The 14,763-nt window shown below is 48.5% G+C and overlaps 1 protein-coding gene across 2 annotated transcripts in view; it reads left to right on the top strand.

Annotated features, from left to right (window-relative positions):
• The first annotated feature begins 1,381 nt into the window (after positions 1-1,381).
• LOC114484938 (inositol 1,4,5-trisphosphate receptor type 1-like) overlaps positions 1,382-14,763 on the top strand; it is a 98,608-nt gene continuing 85,226 nt past the window's right edge. For both annotated transcript variants that reach the window (XM_055082607.1, XM_055082608.1), the window contains exon 1: positions 1,382-1,568. In XM_055082607.1, coding sequence (XP_054938582.1) covers positions 1,401-1,568 — 168 coding nt within the window. In that variant the 5' untranslated portion in view covers positions 1,382-1,400. The remainder of the gene's footprint in view (positions 1,569-14,763) is intronic.

Here is a 14,763-nt window from a genome sequence, read left to right as displayed (position 1 = left end):
TGTAAGCACAATTACAGGTAAAGGCTACCAAAACGTTGAATTCAACTGTGGGCGATGGTGTTGGTTTTAAGAGGGGCCAGTAGTTCCGTGCTCAAAGCACAAATGTGAGTTGCCTGATTCCCGGCTATGGTGATGACTCTTGAGCACTTCCGGTCCTTGGTGGGCTCTGCTGGTGGCACAGAAATACTCAGTGGTTAGTAAATTAATTCTGGCAATCTCTGCGGAGGGATCTTGGGCGTCTCACCAAATGAAAATGTAGAGCGGATCTGCCCACAGAGCACCCCAGAGACAGACCTTAGCTTCTCATCCAAACGTCCCCAGTGATTGTCAAGCAGAAGTTCTTCCCACAACATCTCAAAACTATTTCTCTTTACTTGCCGAAGTGCAGTCATTCAACAAACGTGAGGTTCTGGAGCGATATCAGGAGGGGGGTTTGGAAATGCATCAGAGACAGGTTCTGCTTTAAGAAGCTGTCGGAGAGAAGATGTGACAGCCAGTGTCTATCTTGTACTATAAATGCAATAGATTCTAGAAGGTCAAGGAAAGCAATGTAAAGGATGTGGCATTTGAATTGAACTCTGCAGGGAGGGACTGATAGATGATTTTCCGGGGTTTTTTTGTTGTTTTTTTTTTTAATTGATCACCCCATTTCCCCATGAACATTAATATTTTGGGTTTTGCCAATAATAGTGCAAGTTCTTAAACAGGCGCTTTCTAAACACGATTGGAATCTGTTCCACTAAATGGCACAGGCCATCTCTTCCTAAGTATATTCTTCTCGTCTGAAGCTCAGTGAGGAAGCGAACTTTGTTTGGTTCCCTCCGCTACCCCCAGCTCTCGGCTCCATGCCAAGCACTGAGTCAATATTTATTGAATGAATGAATGAACAGATACAAAGTATGTGAAAGGGTGAGTTTTGGGGCTAGGGTGGGTTTCTTAGAAAGAGGACAGAAGTGATCATTATAGGCTATGCTTCTTGAGAGTGTTTAAGTTCTAAGAAGTGTTTAAGTTCGGTTTGTCTCTTAAACTCAGATCAGTTCTTAATAATTCTGCCCCAGGTCACTGTATTTTAATACAAGGGAGAGTCTTGACTGGGTGGCTTTAAGTCTCTTGCCTGAAATGTGTTATTCTTCCTTCATCTTACCTGTCTACATTCAAGTTCCACCTCTGTTACTTACAAGCTGCACCGGGTGTCCTTGGACAAGAGACTTCATCTCTGTGCTAAAAATGAGTACCTTCCTTTGTGCTTGTTAAGAAGGTTCAAAGAGACAGTATCACTAAACTGTTGAGTGCACAAAGTGTTGGTACGCGCTAAGTATGCAGTAAATGTTAGCTGCTCTGATTGTGGTTGATAAGAGCAATGTTGCATCTTCCTAGGGGGAGGTTCCGGGTCCAGCTCCATGAGCAGGGGGGAGATGAGCCTGGCTGAGGTTCAGTGCCACCTTGACAAGGAGGGGGCCTCCAATCTGGTCATCGACCTCATAATGAACGCATCCAGCGACCGAGTGTTCCATGAAAGCATTCTCCTGGCCATCGCCCTGCTGGAAGGAGGCAACACCACCATACAGGTAAGAAGGCAGCTTCGCTGCTGATGGGGCGTCCTTGCCGAACAGGAGGAGGCTTTGTTCCGGGAACCAGGTACTGGGCGGTGCTGAGACTCCTGTACGAGAGAGAGCTCATTCTTAGGGCACAAAATTGTATTGTTCTGAAAAGCGAATTCTTTTGATACCTTGCTGTGGTCATCCTGTCCTAATTCAGACTTGGTTCTAAAACATGAGTTACATTCAAAAACTGATAAAAGGCTGAGGATGTGTGAAGAAAATTGGCCCAGGATTTGGAGCATAATAGGTAATCCATAAATGTTTGTTCCATGAATGATTGCATGAATTATATTTACAGTTTTTATCCAAGATCATAGAGGGTCCCATCACCTGATGACCAGAAGGGGTTTGGACTGTGTGTGCTATTTAGATTTGTTACATCTATGGACCTTGCAGCTCTTGCAAACTATAGATTTCTCTTTCTTTTAACTGAAAAGCTCAATAAAACTGAACCAGTTTGAACTAATAGGAGCTAATAGGGGAAAGCCAGGCTAGGTTAGTCAAAGATAAATAGATGACTTTTTGTTGGCTTGTTATGACACATATTTTTAAATAACAATAGGAAGTAGAATTCTGAGTAGAAGTCCTTAAAGAAGCAATTTTAATGAATTTGAATAATATATACATAATTTTCATATGGACATGGCAGTTAAAAAGATTCCTTTAAATATTTTAAGATATTTTGGATACTCCCTTCTTCATGCATTCTTCATTCTTTGTTGGCTCTGAATAAGGGTTTACTTAGCTGTGTGTGTGTGTGTGTGTGTGTGTGTGTGTGTGTGTGTATACATACACACACACACACACACACATTTTGATAACAGCTTGAGATAGAGATAATATACATATACCATAGTGTGTGTGTATACATACACACACACACACATTTTGATAACAGCTTTTGATTGAGATATAATTCATATACCATACAGTTCACCCTTATGTATATATTTGACTTGACCTTATATTCTTTTTTTTTTTAATGCAATCAATTATTATGCTAGGTCAGCAGGTGTACGCTGGGATGTTTGGTCCCCTAATTAAATGTATTATTTCTTTTTTTTTTTTTTTAAATAAGTTTATTTATTTATTTTTGGCTGTGTTGGGTCTTCGTTGCTGCTCCAGCTGCGGCAAGCGGGGGCCACTCCTCGCCGTGGTGCGTGGGCCTCTCACCACGGTGGCCTCCCCTGTTGCGGAGCACGGACTCCAGGCTCGCAGGCTTCAGCAATTGTAGCACGCGGGCTCAGCAGCTGCGGCTCATGGGCTCCAGAGCGCAGGCTCAGCAGCCGTGGTGCACGGGTCCAGCTGCTCCACGGCGTGTGGGATCGTCCCGAACCAGGGCTTGAACCCGCGACCCATGCATTGGCAGGCGGGCCCTCAACCACTGCGCCACCGGGGAAGCCCTGACCATGTATTCTTGGTCTTGAATTTAATTTCAGAATCTGGATTAATGAAGTTTTGTTTCTTCGTGCAAATTTTAAAAGGGCATTTCTTCTCCTGGGCCTGAGCCAGGCCACCTGGGTTTCAGCTCCACTCGCTCCTGCAGCCAGGCGCCCTGGGCCCCACCGCCTACCATGGCAACTGCGGCGGCCCTGTCTCCTCACCCTCCAGCCCGAGGGCCCCAACACACACTTCTGACGTTCTTATGTGCGCTGCCCTCGGTTGAGATTTGTGCCGGTGGGGGAGTCCGCTGCGCGACTGAGCTGTCACACGGGCACCTGTGACCTGTAACGTGTGGCGTTGCCATTTGATTTTGTCCCGCATGAGTCTGACCGTGCGTGTGCGCGTGCATGGGTCCTGCAGGTCCTCTGATCACGAGGATTCGCTCGCCCACTGCCGTGGTCCTGCTGTCTGGGTGTGCGCGCTGTCGTGGAAGCAGGGCTGAAACTCTCCTGGTCTGTGAACCATGTGATTCCCAGGGACTAGATAAGTCAAACTAAACATTAATTGAGCACTTGCTGTGTACACGATGCTGAACTAGGGACTTCAGGGCAGTGGTTTTCAGACACTGCGGCCATTCGGTCTATGAGAATTTTCTCCAGGCACATCCAAGTGTGGAAACAAGGGTGATGTGGTCAGTGTTTCCTAAACCAAATGTATCAGTTTGAAGGACCATCTGACCATTTTATTCTGAGGTTATAGTCTGTCCAATTTTTTTTTTTTTTTTTAATCTCTGATGTCTTTTCTTGAATGAAGTGGTGTTGATAGTGGTTGGGGTTTTTTTCCTACTGGCCAAATAAGAAGTTTGGAAACCTTAGGTTATTCCTTCCCGTCCTCAATTAAAAAAAAAAAAAAGTTGCTAATTTGCTAATCCCAGTCTTCAAGAAATTAAAAATGGAGCAAGGATATAAGACTTAGTATACATGCACATAGGAAGCTGTGTCTCAAGAATGATGTGTAGTGCCATCCAAGAGGTAGGAAAGAAACTGCGGACCCTCCAAGGAAGAAGTAACGGCAGCCGTGTGAGGAGTCCGTGAAAGGTTTTTTGATGACATGGGCTTTGAAGGATGGGTGTGGGTCTGAAAGTTGTGCACAGAGCTGGGAGGTGGGGAGGCTGGACCATGCCGCGGGGCGAGAAGGCCCAGAGGCGCAAGAGTGGAAGGCGTGCTCACAGGGCCGGGCTAGGGTCCTTCAGAGTGAGCTGAGCCGGCAGAGGAGGGTGAAAGGGGGCTAGGGTATGTTGGCGGCCGGGCAGCCCCCCAAGGGGCCTCGGGGCTACAACATAGGACTATAAATCTGACAGGTAAATTGAGGAGAGCAGGGCCTGGAAGGAGGCAGTCCAATAATTTAAAAGTTAATCAGAAGTTATTTAGGAGAGAGCTAATGAAAGCCTGAATTCAAAATAAATGTACGATAGAATTGGTCATATCACAGGGCAGGATGTTTTCTAGGAGGGGCATAGGGGGCCTTTTGGGGTGTTGGAAATGATGGGCTACATGTTGGTAGTTACGTGGGTATAAATCTGTTTCAAACTCTGTGAGCCATACAGTTAGAATTGGTGTGCTTTACTATACAAAAGCTATACTTCAATAAAGGAGGAAAAGTATCCTGAGCCTGGTGGGGGCAGGACGTCATGAATGGAGACTCTCCAGCGCTCGCTCCCTCCTCAAGGCTGGTGCCTTGGACCCATTTATAGTTAATGCATGTTGGCCAAAGTGTCACCCGATTGGATGCCAGAAGCGAGAAGGTCAGAGGGCCCGCACTTGGCTCCGGAGGCTTTACCGAGTCTGGATGACTGGACACAAGAAGACACTGTTAATTAAGGAATAATGGAGCCCGGGGAGGGCTCAGGGAGACTGAGGGCTGCCGGCGCTGAGCCTGGCTGGCACGACGCAGTCTGAGTTTCTGGCGAGATGCTGTGTTTTTCACAGTGTACCCCTGATGGTGATGGCAAGGCACACAGAAGCTGTTTTTCCTTCAAGTTCTTTATCTTGTAAAGTAATTACGAATATTAGTTTCATGTTTTCACACATTTATTACTCATATGCTCAGGCTCCAGATGAAATGCCACGGTGGAGCTCCAGTCCCAGCGTCTCGGCGAGTGGAGCTGCTCTCTGTTGGAAGAGCCGGTGTGCTTATGGCTGGGTGGGCCTGGATAGGGTGGCCTGTGAGCCCCCTGCCAGCTTGGGAGGGCACAGCATGGAGCGTGTGCTGGCTCTGCCCCCGCCCCATCTCTCTCTCCTCTCTCTCCTTCTGTGATTTCAGGGGTTACTGGGAGGATTTCACCCACTGCCTCATTAGAAACCTGTGGTTCCAGGAAAATTCATTCTAGCCTGGAGCTGACTTGGCCCCGAGCTTCTCTTTCTCCAGAGAAAATGATGTGGAAGTCAAGTTGTCTGGGGCCACCTAAGCACAGACACCCTGAAGTCCCAGGGGGAGTGTGATTCAGTTTTGTTTTGCTTCAGAGAAGCCGGTTCAAAGGAGTAAAAGAGCAGCTGGGAAGTTAGTGTGAGTTGGGCGAAGGCTGCAGTTGTGACTGCTAATGATCACCGAAGGCTGTCAGCCATCAGAGGCGGGGTGGGTCCCAGCTGGAGCGCCCTGCCCGCCTTCCTTCCTGTTCACCGTGATGTGTCCCAGTCCCAGGAAAGGAATCCAGGTGGGCTCCCCTGGACTCATGTTTCTCAGGGACAGGTGGTAGAAAGGGCAGTCGCTGTGGGGCATGCAGCGCTGCCCAGTTCCAGAGCTGTGTGCTGGTTCTCCAAGGAGACAGCTGCAGAAGAGCCCTTACCTTTACTAGCACCTCCTCCCAGGATGTGCAGCAGCCTTCACATGGAGAAGAAGGGGAGTGAGACCTGCTTTCCAACCCAGTTTTGTGTAGGATTAGGGAAGTCATCCCTGGGTTTCTGTTCCTGTGTGTAACTATCATGAGACATACATGCATGTGGACTCCTGGCTTCCTTACCGCTTTGAATCAGGATTTTTTTTAGAAATTATTAGATTTTTTTTCCAGAAATACTCAGAAACCAGTAGTGATGGCTGGCTGGCTCCATTTCTGAAGTCTTTCTTCCCTGGCTTGTGAAAATAATTAAAGTACGGTGATTGCATAGTCTGTGGTACGTCCATGCAGCAGAATCCTACTCAACAATAAAAGGGAATGAACTATTGATAAATGCGATGACGTGGGTGCACCTCAGAGGCATTATGCTGAGTGAAAGAAGCCAGTCTCAGAAAGTGACGCCCTGGATGGTTCTATTTCTATGACATTCTCAAAGGACAAGGCTGTAGTGACGGAGAATAGATCAGTGGTTTCCAGCATGAGGCTGAGGGGAGAATCCGACGGTAAGGGAATAGCACAGAGGAGTTTTTTGGGTGATGCCACTGTTGTGTGTCCTGCTTTGGACACACAAATCTATACATGTGTGAAAATTTGTAGAACTGCACGCCAAAAAAGTCAGTTTTACTGTATGATCATTAAAAAATTAAAGTAAAAACCATAATGATGATGACGATAACCAGCATTTATTAAGGGCACACTGTGGACCAGGAACTATGCTTACGTGTTTCTCATGTATCATCTCATTTAATTCTTACAGTCTCCCTAAGAGGTAGGTACCATGATTATCTCATTTTTCAGATGAGACTAAAGCCCAGAATAGTTACGGAACTCGCCCCTCATCATACAAGCAGTAAGTAGTTCTGCTCTGTGTGATCCTGGCTGGGGCTGCAGTCATCAGGGCCTTGATTGGGCTGGAAGGGCCAAGATGGCCACTTGTACGGCTGTAGCACTGGTGCTAACTCCCAGCTGGCTGCTGAGTGGGGGCTGTGCCCTTGGTTCTCCTCCATGTGGCTTCTCTGTGTGGTCTGGGCTTCTCAGAGCATGGTGGCTGGGTTCTGAGAAGCAGTGTTTCGGGGAGTAGGATGTGGGAGCTACCAGTCGTTTTAAGGCCTGGGCTTGGAATCCATGGTACAACACTTCTGCCATGTTCTACTGGTCAAAGCCAGTCGTGAGACCGGCTCGGCTCCAGAGGGAGGGGAGAGGAGTGGTACCTCTTGCTGTGAGTAGAGCTTGTGCACTAAGGAGAGAGTGAGGCTGGCTCCCCCACATCCTTGTTATCGTTGATTGAGCACCTGCCATGGGTTGGTCAAGCCCCTGAGTTGGGCAAGAAAGGGAGACACTATTGTCTCTGCAATGGAGGAACTCAGTTTTCTGTGGAAGTTCAATCCCATTTTTGCAGAAGTGTCGACTCCTGTCCTTCCCCTTTTGGTGGTGTGTGAAAATTCACCCTTGTACTGAGAATAAGGTCACTGGGGACCAGAGTTCTTCAGAAGTTCTAAACTTCATTGTCCAGACCTCAGAGGGATTCCATTTGTAGCAGTCCAAAACTAAGGACCTACAGTGCTCGCTAGGAACCCTCACACGGAGAATTGCCCTTGCTCTGAAACCTTGTAATCTGTCACACCATCACTTAAGCCCTGAAATGCCTGGAAGCTGAATTGGGGATAGTTCCTGGCCTGGCATAGTGGACTCCAAGTCTTCCCATATCTTCTGTCCCTGCCCTGGTCTTCTCTGATGGTAACAATGTCTGAAGATAGATACTGCCTTCAAAACCTCTCCTACCTGGGTGCTGTCAGAGTGGCTCAGGCTTCATGGTGAACCCTCTGCTTACAGGAACAAGGAGATGGTACCACTACCCTTGGGTTCTCCAGGAATGGGTGACATCGTTGAGCCATGGGACCCAGCTTCTCTTTAAGAGTAACTCCTTCTTTTACATGTAGCTGTCCAGTTTTCTCAGCAGCACTTTTTGAAGAGGCTGTCTTTTCTCCATTGTATGTTCTTGCCTCCTTTGTTGTAAATTAGGTGCCCATATGTGCGTGGATTTATCTCTGGGCATTCTGTCCTGTACCATTGATCTATATTTCTGTTTTTGTGCCAGTACCATACCGTCTTGATTACTGTAGCTTTGTGGTATAGTTTGAAGTCAGGGAACCTGATTCCTCCAACTCCGTTTTTCTTTCTCAAGATTGCTTTGGCTATTCGGCGTCTTTTCTGTTTCCATATGAATTGTAAAATTTTTTGTTCTAATTCTGTGAAGAATGCCATTGGTAGTTTGATTGCATGGAACCAACCTAAATGTCCATCGACAGATGAGTGGATAGAGAAGATGTGGCACATATATACAATGGAGTATTACTCAGCCATAAAAAGAAATGAAATTGAGTTGTTTGTAGTGAGGTGGATGGACCTAGAGTCTGTCATACAGAGTGAAATAAGTCAGAAAGAGAAAAACAAATACAGTATGCTAATGCATATGTATGGAATCAAAAAAAAAAAAAAAGAAAGAAAAAAGTTGGTACCGAGGAACCTATTTGCAGGGCAGGAATAAAGAGGTAGACAAAGAGAATGGACTTGAGGACACGGGGTGGGAGGGCGAAGCTGGGGCGAAGTGAGAGTAGCATCGACATATATACACTACGAAATGTAAAATAGTCGGCTGGTGGGAAGCAGCCGCATAGCACGGGGAGATCAGCTTGGTGCTTCGCGATGACCTAGGAGGGTGGGATAGGGAGGGTGGGAGGGAGGCTCAGGAGGGAGGGGATATGGGAACATGTGTATGCATATGGCTGATTCTCTTTCTTGTGCACCAGTAACTAACACAGTATTGTGAAGCAATTATACTCCAATAAAGATCTATTAAAAAAAAAAAAAGAGTAACTCCTGCCTTCTCTCTGCCTTCTCTCATGCCACCCACTTCCTGCCAGCCCCCAGAAGAAATCTTTCCGCTTGATGTTTTGTAGCAAGTGGGAAACTATAAAATAAGCATTTGCTTATGAATTAATTTTTGGCACACGCAGGGCTCAGCGAGTCTCATGGCACTTGCATATCCGTCCTTCGTGTCCTTGCCAATTTCTGTGTTTCTTCCTCTTGAGATGTCCCCACCAGCACCCGGGGGATGTTCCTCCACTTCCTCTTCGCTTCAGGAGGACAGAGACTGCTCTCACCTGGGGGAAGAGGAGGAGTAGAATGTATCTTTGAACATACCCAGTGTTAGGTTTCTTTTCTAAGCACATACAGATGTTTGGGGCTGTACGTGCTGTCATGACCATAGAGAACCTCCCAGCAAATGAAGGGAAAAGATCGGAAAAAAAAATTTTTTTTGGATTAATTGCTTCCGGTTGCAGAAGCCCAGTGAATTGTATGTATCAAATGGCTGCCCACGGCTTTTCCCATGCCAAGTCTAGCCTACAGACACACCCAGAAAGGATTTTCTTTTCCGCACGTACACAGCTCGAGTTGGAAAAAGTGAGAAGTGCTCTGTCAGGAAGCTGGCTGCGGATTCAGCTGAGAGAGAGAGAGAGAGAGAGAGAGAGAGAGAGAGAGAGAGTGAGAGAGAGAGGTCCCTCGTCCAGGGGCCTTTTCCTTGCCGCACACTTATTTTTTGTGGTTGGCTTAGGACATCAGCCCAAGAGCCAATATTCGATAGGAAATCTCCCACCCCTTCCAGAAGAAGTCACCACAAGAAGGCACTGAGCGGGGAGCACGCTGGACTGGAGGCCACCCCTGACCCCAGTGAGCGGAGATGGGGGGCAGGAAGGGCGCTTTGCTTTGCCTTCACGGGAGATGGGAGGCCAGCTGGTGAGGAAGATCAGCCTTGGTTTGACAGGACAGCTACCCCGAGGAGGAGGAGGAGGAGGAGGAGACTGGTGTGCAAGCGAGTTACGTAAAAGGGTGTTGTGTTTGGCAGCCGAGTCAGAAATGAGTCACTGGGGAGCGGTGTTTTCTGACCTCGGGTTTTATCCATGTGGGAGAAGAGCACGGCCGGCAGTGGAGTCAGGAGACTGCTTTCTCCCCAGCCTGGGGGGTGTGGGAGCCGTTGCCATGACAATAAGAGGAAGGCTGGTGGCCCCACCCCCTGTGCCCTTTGGCCGAAGCCACCAGGGGTCTGGACGGCGAAGCTGCCTGGCTTGGTTCGGGGAGGGCTGCAGGCGCTGCCAGTCGGCCCTCCTTGGAGAACGGGTGGCCTGGGGTCAGGGACTTCGGGGGACACTGCCCAGAGGGCAGGCGTGGCGGGGAGGGAGCTTGGCTTCCAGAGTGGAAACACCTGGGCTACAATTCCGGCCCTGCCCCTGCCAGCGGGGTGACCTTGGACTTTGTCAGGATGCTCTGAAAGTCAGTTCTCTCATCTGTAAACCACGAGTTAGAAAACCTGAGTCCCTTCCTTATGCAGTTATTGAGCGGATTGAACAGGGTCACTTCGGGGGTAGAGGGCGTGGCTGCAGGAATGAGCCGCTGCCCTGGGGCTGGTTTGATGGAGCAAAGAAGGCCTCCAGCCCTGCCTCTCACCTCCCACCCCAGGGCTCGGGGAACGTCCTTGACCCCCCAGTCCAGCGCCTGCCTGGGGAGCAGGATGGTGTCCGTCCCCACCTCACAGGGCTCCTGGGATGTTTGGACAGGGTGATTCACCGGAAGTGCCTCACTCAGTACCCAGGTCATAGAAGGATCTCAAAAACCAGGTGGTGATTTTTTGTGTTAATGCAGTCTTTATTATTTAAAAATGAGCTTGTTTTCTTCAATTTGCTCTCCGTCAAAAATCCAACTTCTGATATTTTGCTTCTGTCTAGTGGGTGAAGATCCAGTGGGCCTGGGGGGTGTGCTGTCGTATGTTGTTTTCACACACTAGTCACCTAAGTCCCTCTCACTCTTTCTGTATTTGAGCTAACTTCAGAGGTCCAGGAGGGTGGGAGGCTTCATTGCTTCGGGTACTGGTTCCTTACCCTGCTGGACGTTCTGGGTGAAGCAGAAAGCACCAGGCAGTCCAGTTACCTGCTCCCTGACCCAGGACTTTTTCTTTCCTTCTCTGTTTTATTATTTTTATTATTACTTTTTGGTCTAAGTCATACTTGGACATAGGCCCTTCCTGTCCATTCCCCGGAAACTGACGTGTCACTGAACGAGAGTCTTTTAGGATTATTGGTCTAGACCAAGGTTTTGCAGTGAAGACTCAAGATCCAAAAGTAGGTCCCATTGTTGGGAATATAAGACTTGAATGAACGCCCCCAGCTGTCCAAGTGATGTGAGCCCTGGATGATGCACGGACCTAGTGCAGTTCAGGACAAAACATTACTGCAAAGATGGTCAGCATGTTCTTTGTCACTTGGGTTTGAGAAGCACAGTCCTGTTGCGGTGGTCCGAGGGGAAGATGTGCCCGCCGGCTCGTGCCTGTAGAGGAACTGGAGACCCAACGTTACTTTTCTTATTTCCTGAGTAGCAAAGCCAACAGTGTAGGCAGAAGTGGACAGTTCCATACATGTGCTCTTCCCTGACAGGACTGCAGTCGTTAGGGAGTTGGGGGGAGATCTTTGGATACAAAGTGTTCATCTTCTTGCTTCCTAGAAAACCTATAAGCAGGAGTTAGTTTCTAAGAGGAGATATCTTCAGAGGAAACCTCGGGTTTTCCATGGTCTCCAAAATTTGACTGAGGAACAAAAAAATGTCAGAGAAGACTGGAAAATTGTTGTCACTATGCCTTTGTTGTATCCTATTAAATCCACAAGTCTCAATTGTTCTTCTTTCTTTCTCTTCCTTCAGCTGTAGCAAGAGGTCTGTGTTCTTCCTAACTTTCCTTAGTGACTTCTGAGGATGGAGTTCCTCTTATGAACTGCTAAGCTGACACCACATTCTCCTCTGTTGGCTTATGATACCTTGGTCCAGGGCTTGGCAAACTATGGCCGGCGGGTCGAATCCAGCCCGACGCCTGCTTTTGTAAATAAAGTTTTACTGGAACACAGCCAGCCTTACAATAACCGTTAGTGTTGTCTTTGGCTGTTCTCACGCTGCTGGGGCAGAGCTGAGGGCTTGTACCGCAGACCGAATGGCCGGCAAATCCTAGAATATTTACCATTTGGACCTTTATGGAAAACCTCTGCCAGCCCCTGTGTTTGTTGAATCTTTGCTGTCGAGATAGGAAGCTGCTTAAGGAAAAGAACCATGTCTTAATTCCTCTGTTCTGTGTTCTTCACCCGCTGGTAGAGCAGTGATAGGTTTGTGGTAAATATTCACCAGATGACTAATATCCTAAGTCCCCTGAGAGTCTGGCCACTTACTCAGCTAATACATGGAAATTCAGGGAAAGAGAGGCCTCTACTTTTTCTTTCCTTTTTTGATTGGAGGGGTGATCTCCCCTTTCCCTTTACTGCCTCTGCGGGAATATATTCCATCGCGCTGCTTACCACTTCTTAACGCAGATTTGGAAGGCAGACTCGGGCAGCTCCTTCCCGAGGGGATTTGTATACATGGCTCAGGAGTCCAGAGTTTTCATCTGGAAGCCCTGTCTGACCGTCCACCCCAGGGTGCCACGTTTTACGTCAGTCACTTCCTGATGGCCTGACGCTGTGCTATTTCTATGCTTCCTCTGGAGGTTTTCCTCGTGGTGAACAAGGGACTCCTTGGGACACATACAGTTAACCTTCAGATATGTGAGATGCTGGCGCCTGGTCTCCAGCCTATTTGTCGTCTTTTTCTCCAGGCTCCCTGGGTGACCTCATCCATCCGCATGGTTCCCAGCTACCATTTATGCCAACAGCTCCTGGCCCTACCTCTGTGATCGTCTCCAGATTTCTGCGCAAATCCCTGTTGGGCATCTCCGCCTGTGTTAACTCTCAGTTCACGCGACCCCAAGCGTGCCCATCACCTCCAGTCCTCCACCCCGCTGGCCTTCTTGTGTTCTGTATCTAGGTCAGTGGACTTCCCACCGCCACCTGTGCAGTCATCTGAGCTGGAAACCTTGATGTCATCCGTCTCCTACCTCTTGATTTTCATCAGGAACTCATTCTGCGTCCACTCTACCTCCCGGTATTCTGATAGTCAGGACTTCGTTCAGACTTGTAATGAGCCAGACAGTTGACCCCTGGAGGCTACATGACATGCCCAAAGTGACCCGGCTGGGGCTGGGGGAGCTGGGGTTGGAAACGAGGCGCTGTGGCTTCAGAATTCCTGCCCCCGACCAGCATCCTGTACCATCTGCCAGCACGGGCCATCTGAGTTCTGAGCCTGAGATGGGCTCTTCAAGGCCTCCCTGCCTCTGGACATTCCTCTCTCCCATACTCTGCTGTCAGTGATACCCACCCCTCCCCCCCAGAGGAAGGCCGGACCACCTCATCCCCTGTCCTAACAGCCTTCCGCGGAAGATCAAGTCCACTGCCATGTTTCTGCGATCCACTGGTGCCCACGTGCCTGGCCCTGCCTGGGTCCCCACCCCACACTCACCCCCACGTTCATTGTCCTGTGGCTGCAACCTGCTCGCTTGCCCGGCCCTGGGTGTGTACTCAGATGCCTCTGCTCCGTGTGGGACGTGCCTGCTTTCCCTTTGCCTGGCACGCTCCCTGAGCCCTGTTTAAATTGCGTCCTGCTCTGGAAACTTCTTGATCCCCTGAGGCAGAAGTAGTGGTCTCTTTGTCTGGGCAGTTCATTTACTTAGCAATGGCCAGTCTTGAAATGGAGGCTCATTGTAAGACCTGAGGAGGCAGAGGTCAAGTCTGTCTTCACCCCCAGGCTCCCCAGAGAAGTCTCTGCATGTGTTGGATGAAGGGAAGTCAATCTGTACGTAACAAGTACACGTAGAGAATCCTGCTCTGTAGGGCTACTCTAGGGATTAAATGAGATAATCTGTGGAAAGCACACAGCCGCTCGGAGTGGTGCCTAATACGAAGTCATTGCTCACAGTTTCTTTTTGGTTCTATGTGTTCCTCTCCTCCCCGCTCCCCGCACCCAAGAGTGTTAATTTCTCCCAGGGTCAAGCCCCAGTCTTACTTCCCAGCGCCTGGACCATGGTGGGTGCTCAATAAATGTTCCCTGAATGAATCAAAGTCTAGACTCTTATGTGGCCACCACGTTACGTTCGTCGTCTTGTTCTTTTCCCAATATAAACATGAGGTTGTGAAATGTGAAAATGTGTTGTTAACGGTTATCACAGTTTTAAAGAGGCACTTTCTTTAGGTGAGAGAAGGAGTTAAGTTTATCTGAACCCAAGGGAAATATATAATGTCCATTTGGAGAAATCTCCTTGTGATGCCAGAGATTCTTGATGGATCTTTTCCTTCTTCTTTTCTTCTTTATAGTAACTATAGTTGGTGGTGATAGTAATGAGTACCAAAGTCTGAACGCTCACATGCCAGGGGCGAGGCTTGGTGCTTTCTCTGCATGATCTCATGTACTCTGCGTGGTGGTCCTGTGTGGGCAGGTACTGCCTGGACCCCTTTTTGCTCAGCGGGAAATAGAGGATCTGAGAGGTCAAGTTGCTTGCTTAGGGTCACAGAGCTAGCTGGTAGGTGTATCAGGGTTTGTTTCAACCTCACCTTCCCCAGGGAACACCAGGGAAGTCTCTGCATGTGTTGGGTAAAGGGAACTCGATTCCTACGTCATGAATAAGTATAGAGAAGAGCCTGAGTTCTCAGCCCTTCTGCAGAATTTGTGGCTTCTCTTTGTTCTTCTTTTTGTTAGTGGGCTCATTTGTGGAGGGTGGTCTGCCTTCCAGAGAAGTCCTGAGATAGCTTGTGTGTCTTTGCTTTGGTTACATCACCAGCCTGTGCATGACGGAGAAGAGAACCACAAAAGACTTTACCTTTCAGGCTGGGCATCTCATTTGCCAAATAAAAATTATATGTGCCACACATGCTGCTTCCCCTCTAGTGGGTTCCGGGGTCTCAGGTCCATGAAAGTTAATGG

The sequence above is a fragment of the Physeter macrocephalus genome, unplaced genomic scaffold (genome assembly GCF_002837175.3).
Source record: "Physeter macrocephalus isolate SW-GA unplaced genomic scaffold, ASM283717v5 random_183, whole genome shotgun sequence".
Lineage (NCBI taxonomy): Eukaryota > Metazoa > Chordata > Mammalia > Artiodactyla > Physeteridae > Physeter > Physeter macrocephalus.
This window is presented reverse-complemented; position numbering and strand designations above follow the sequence as displayed.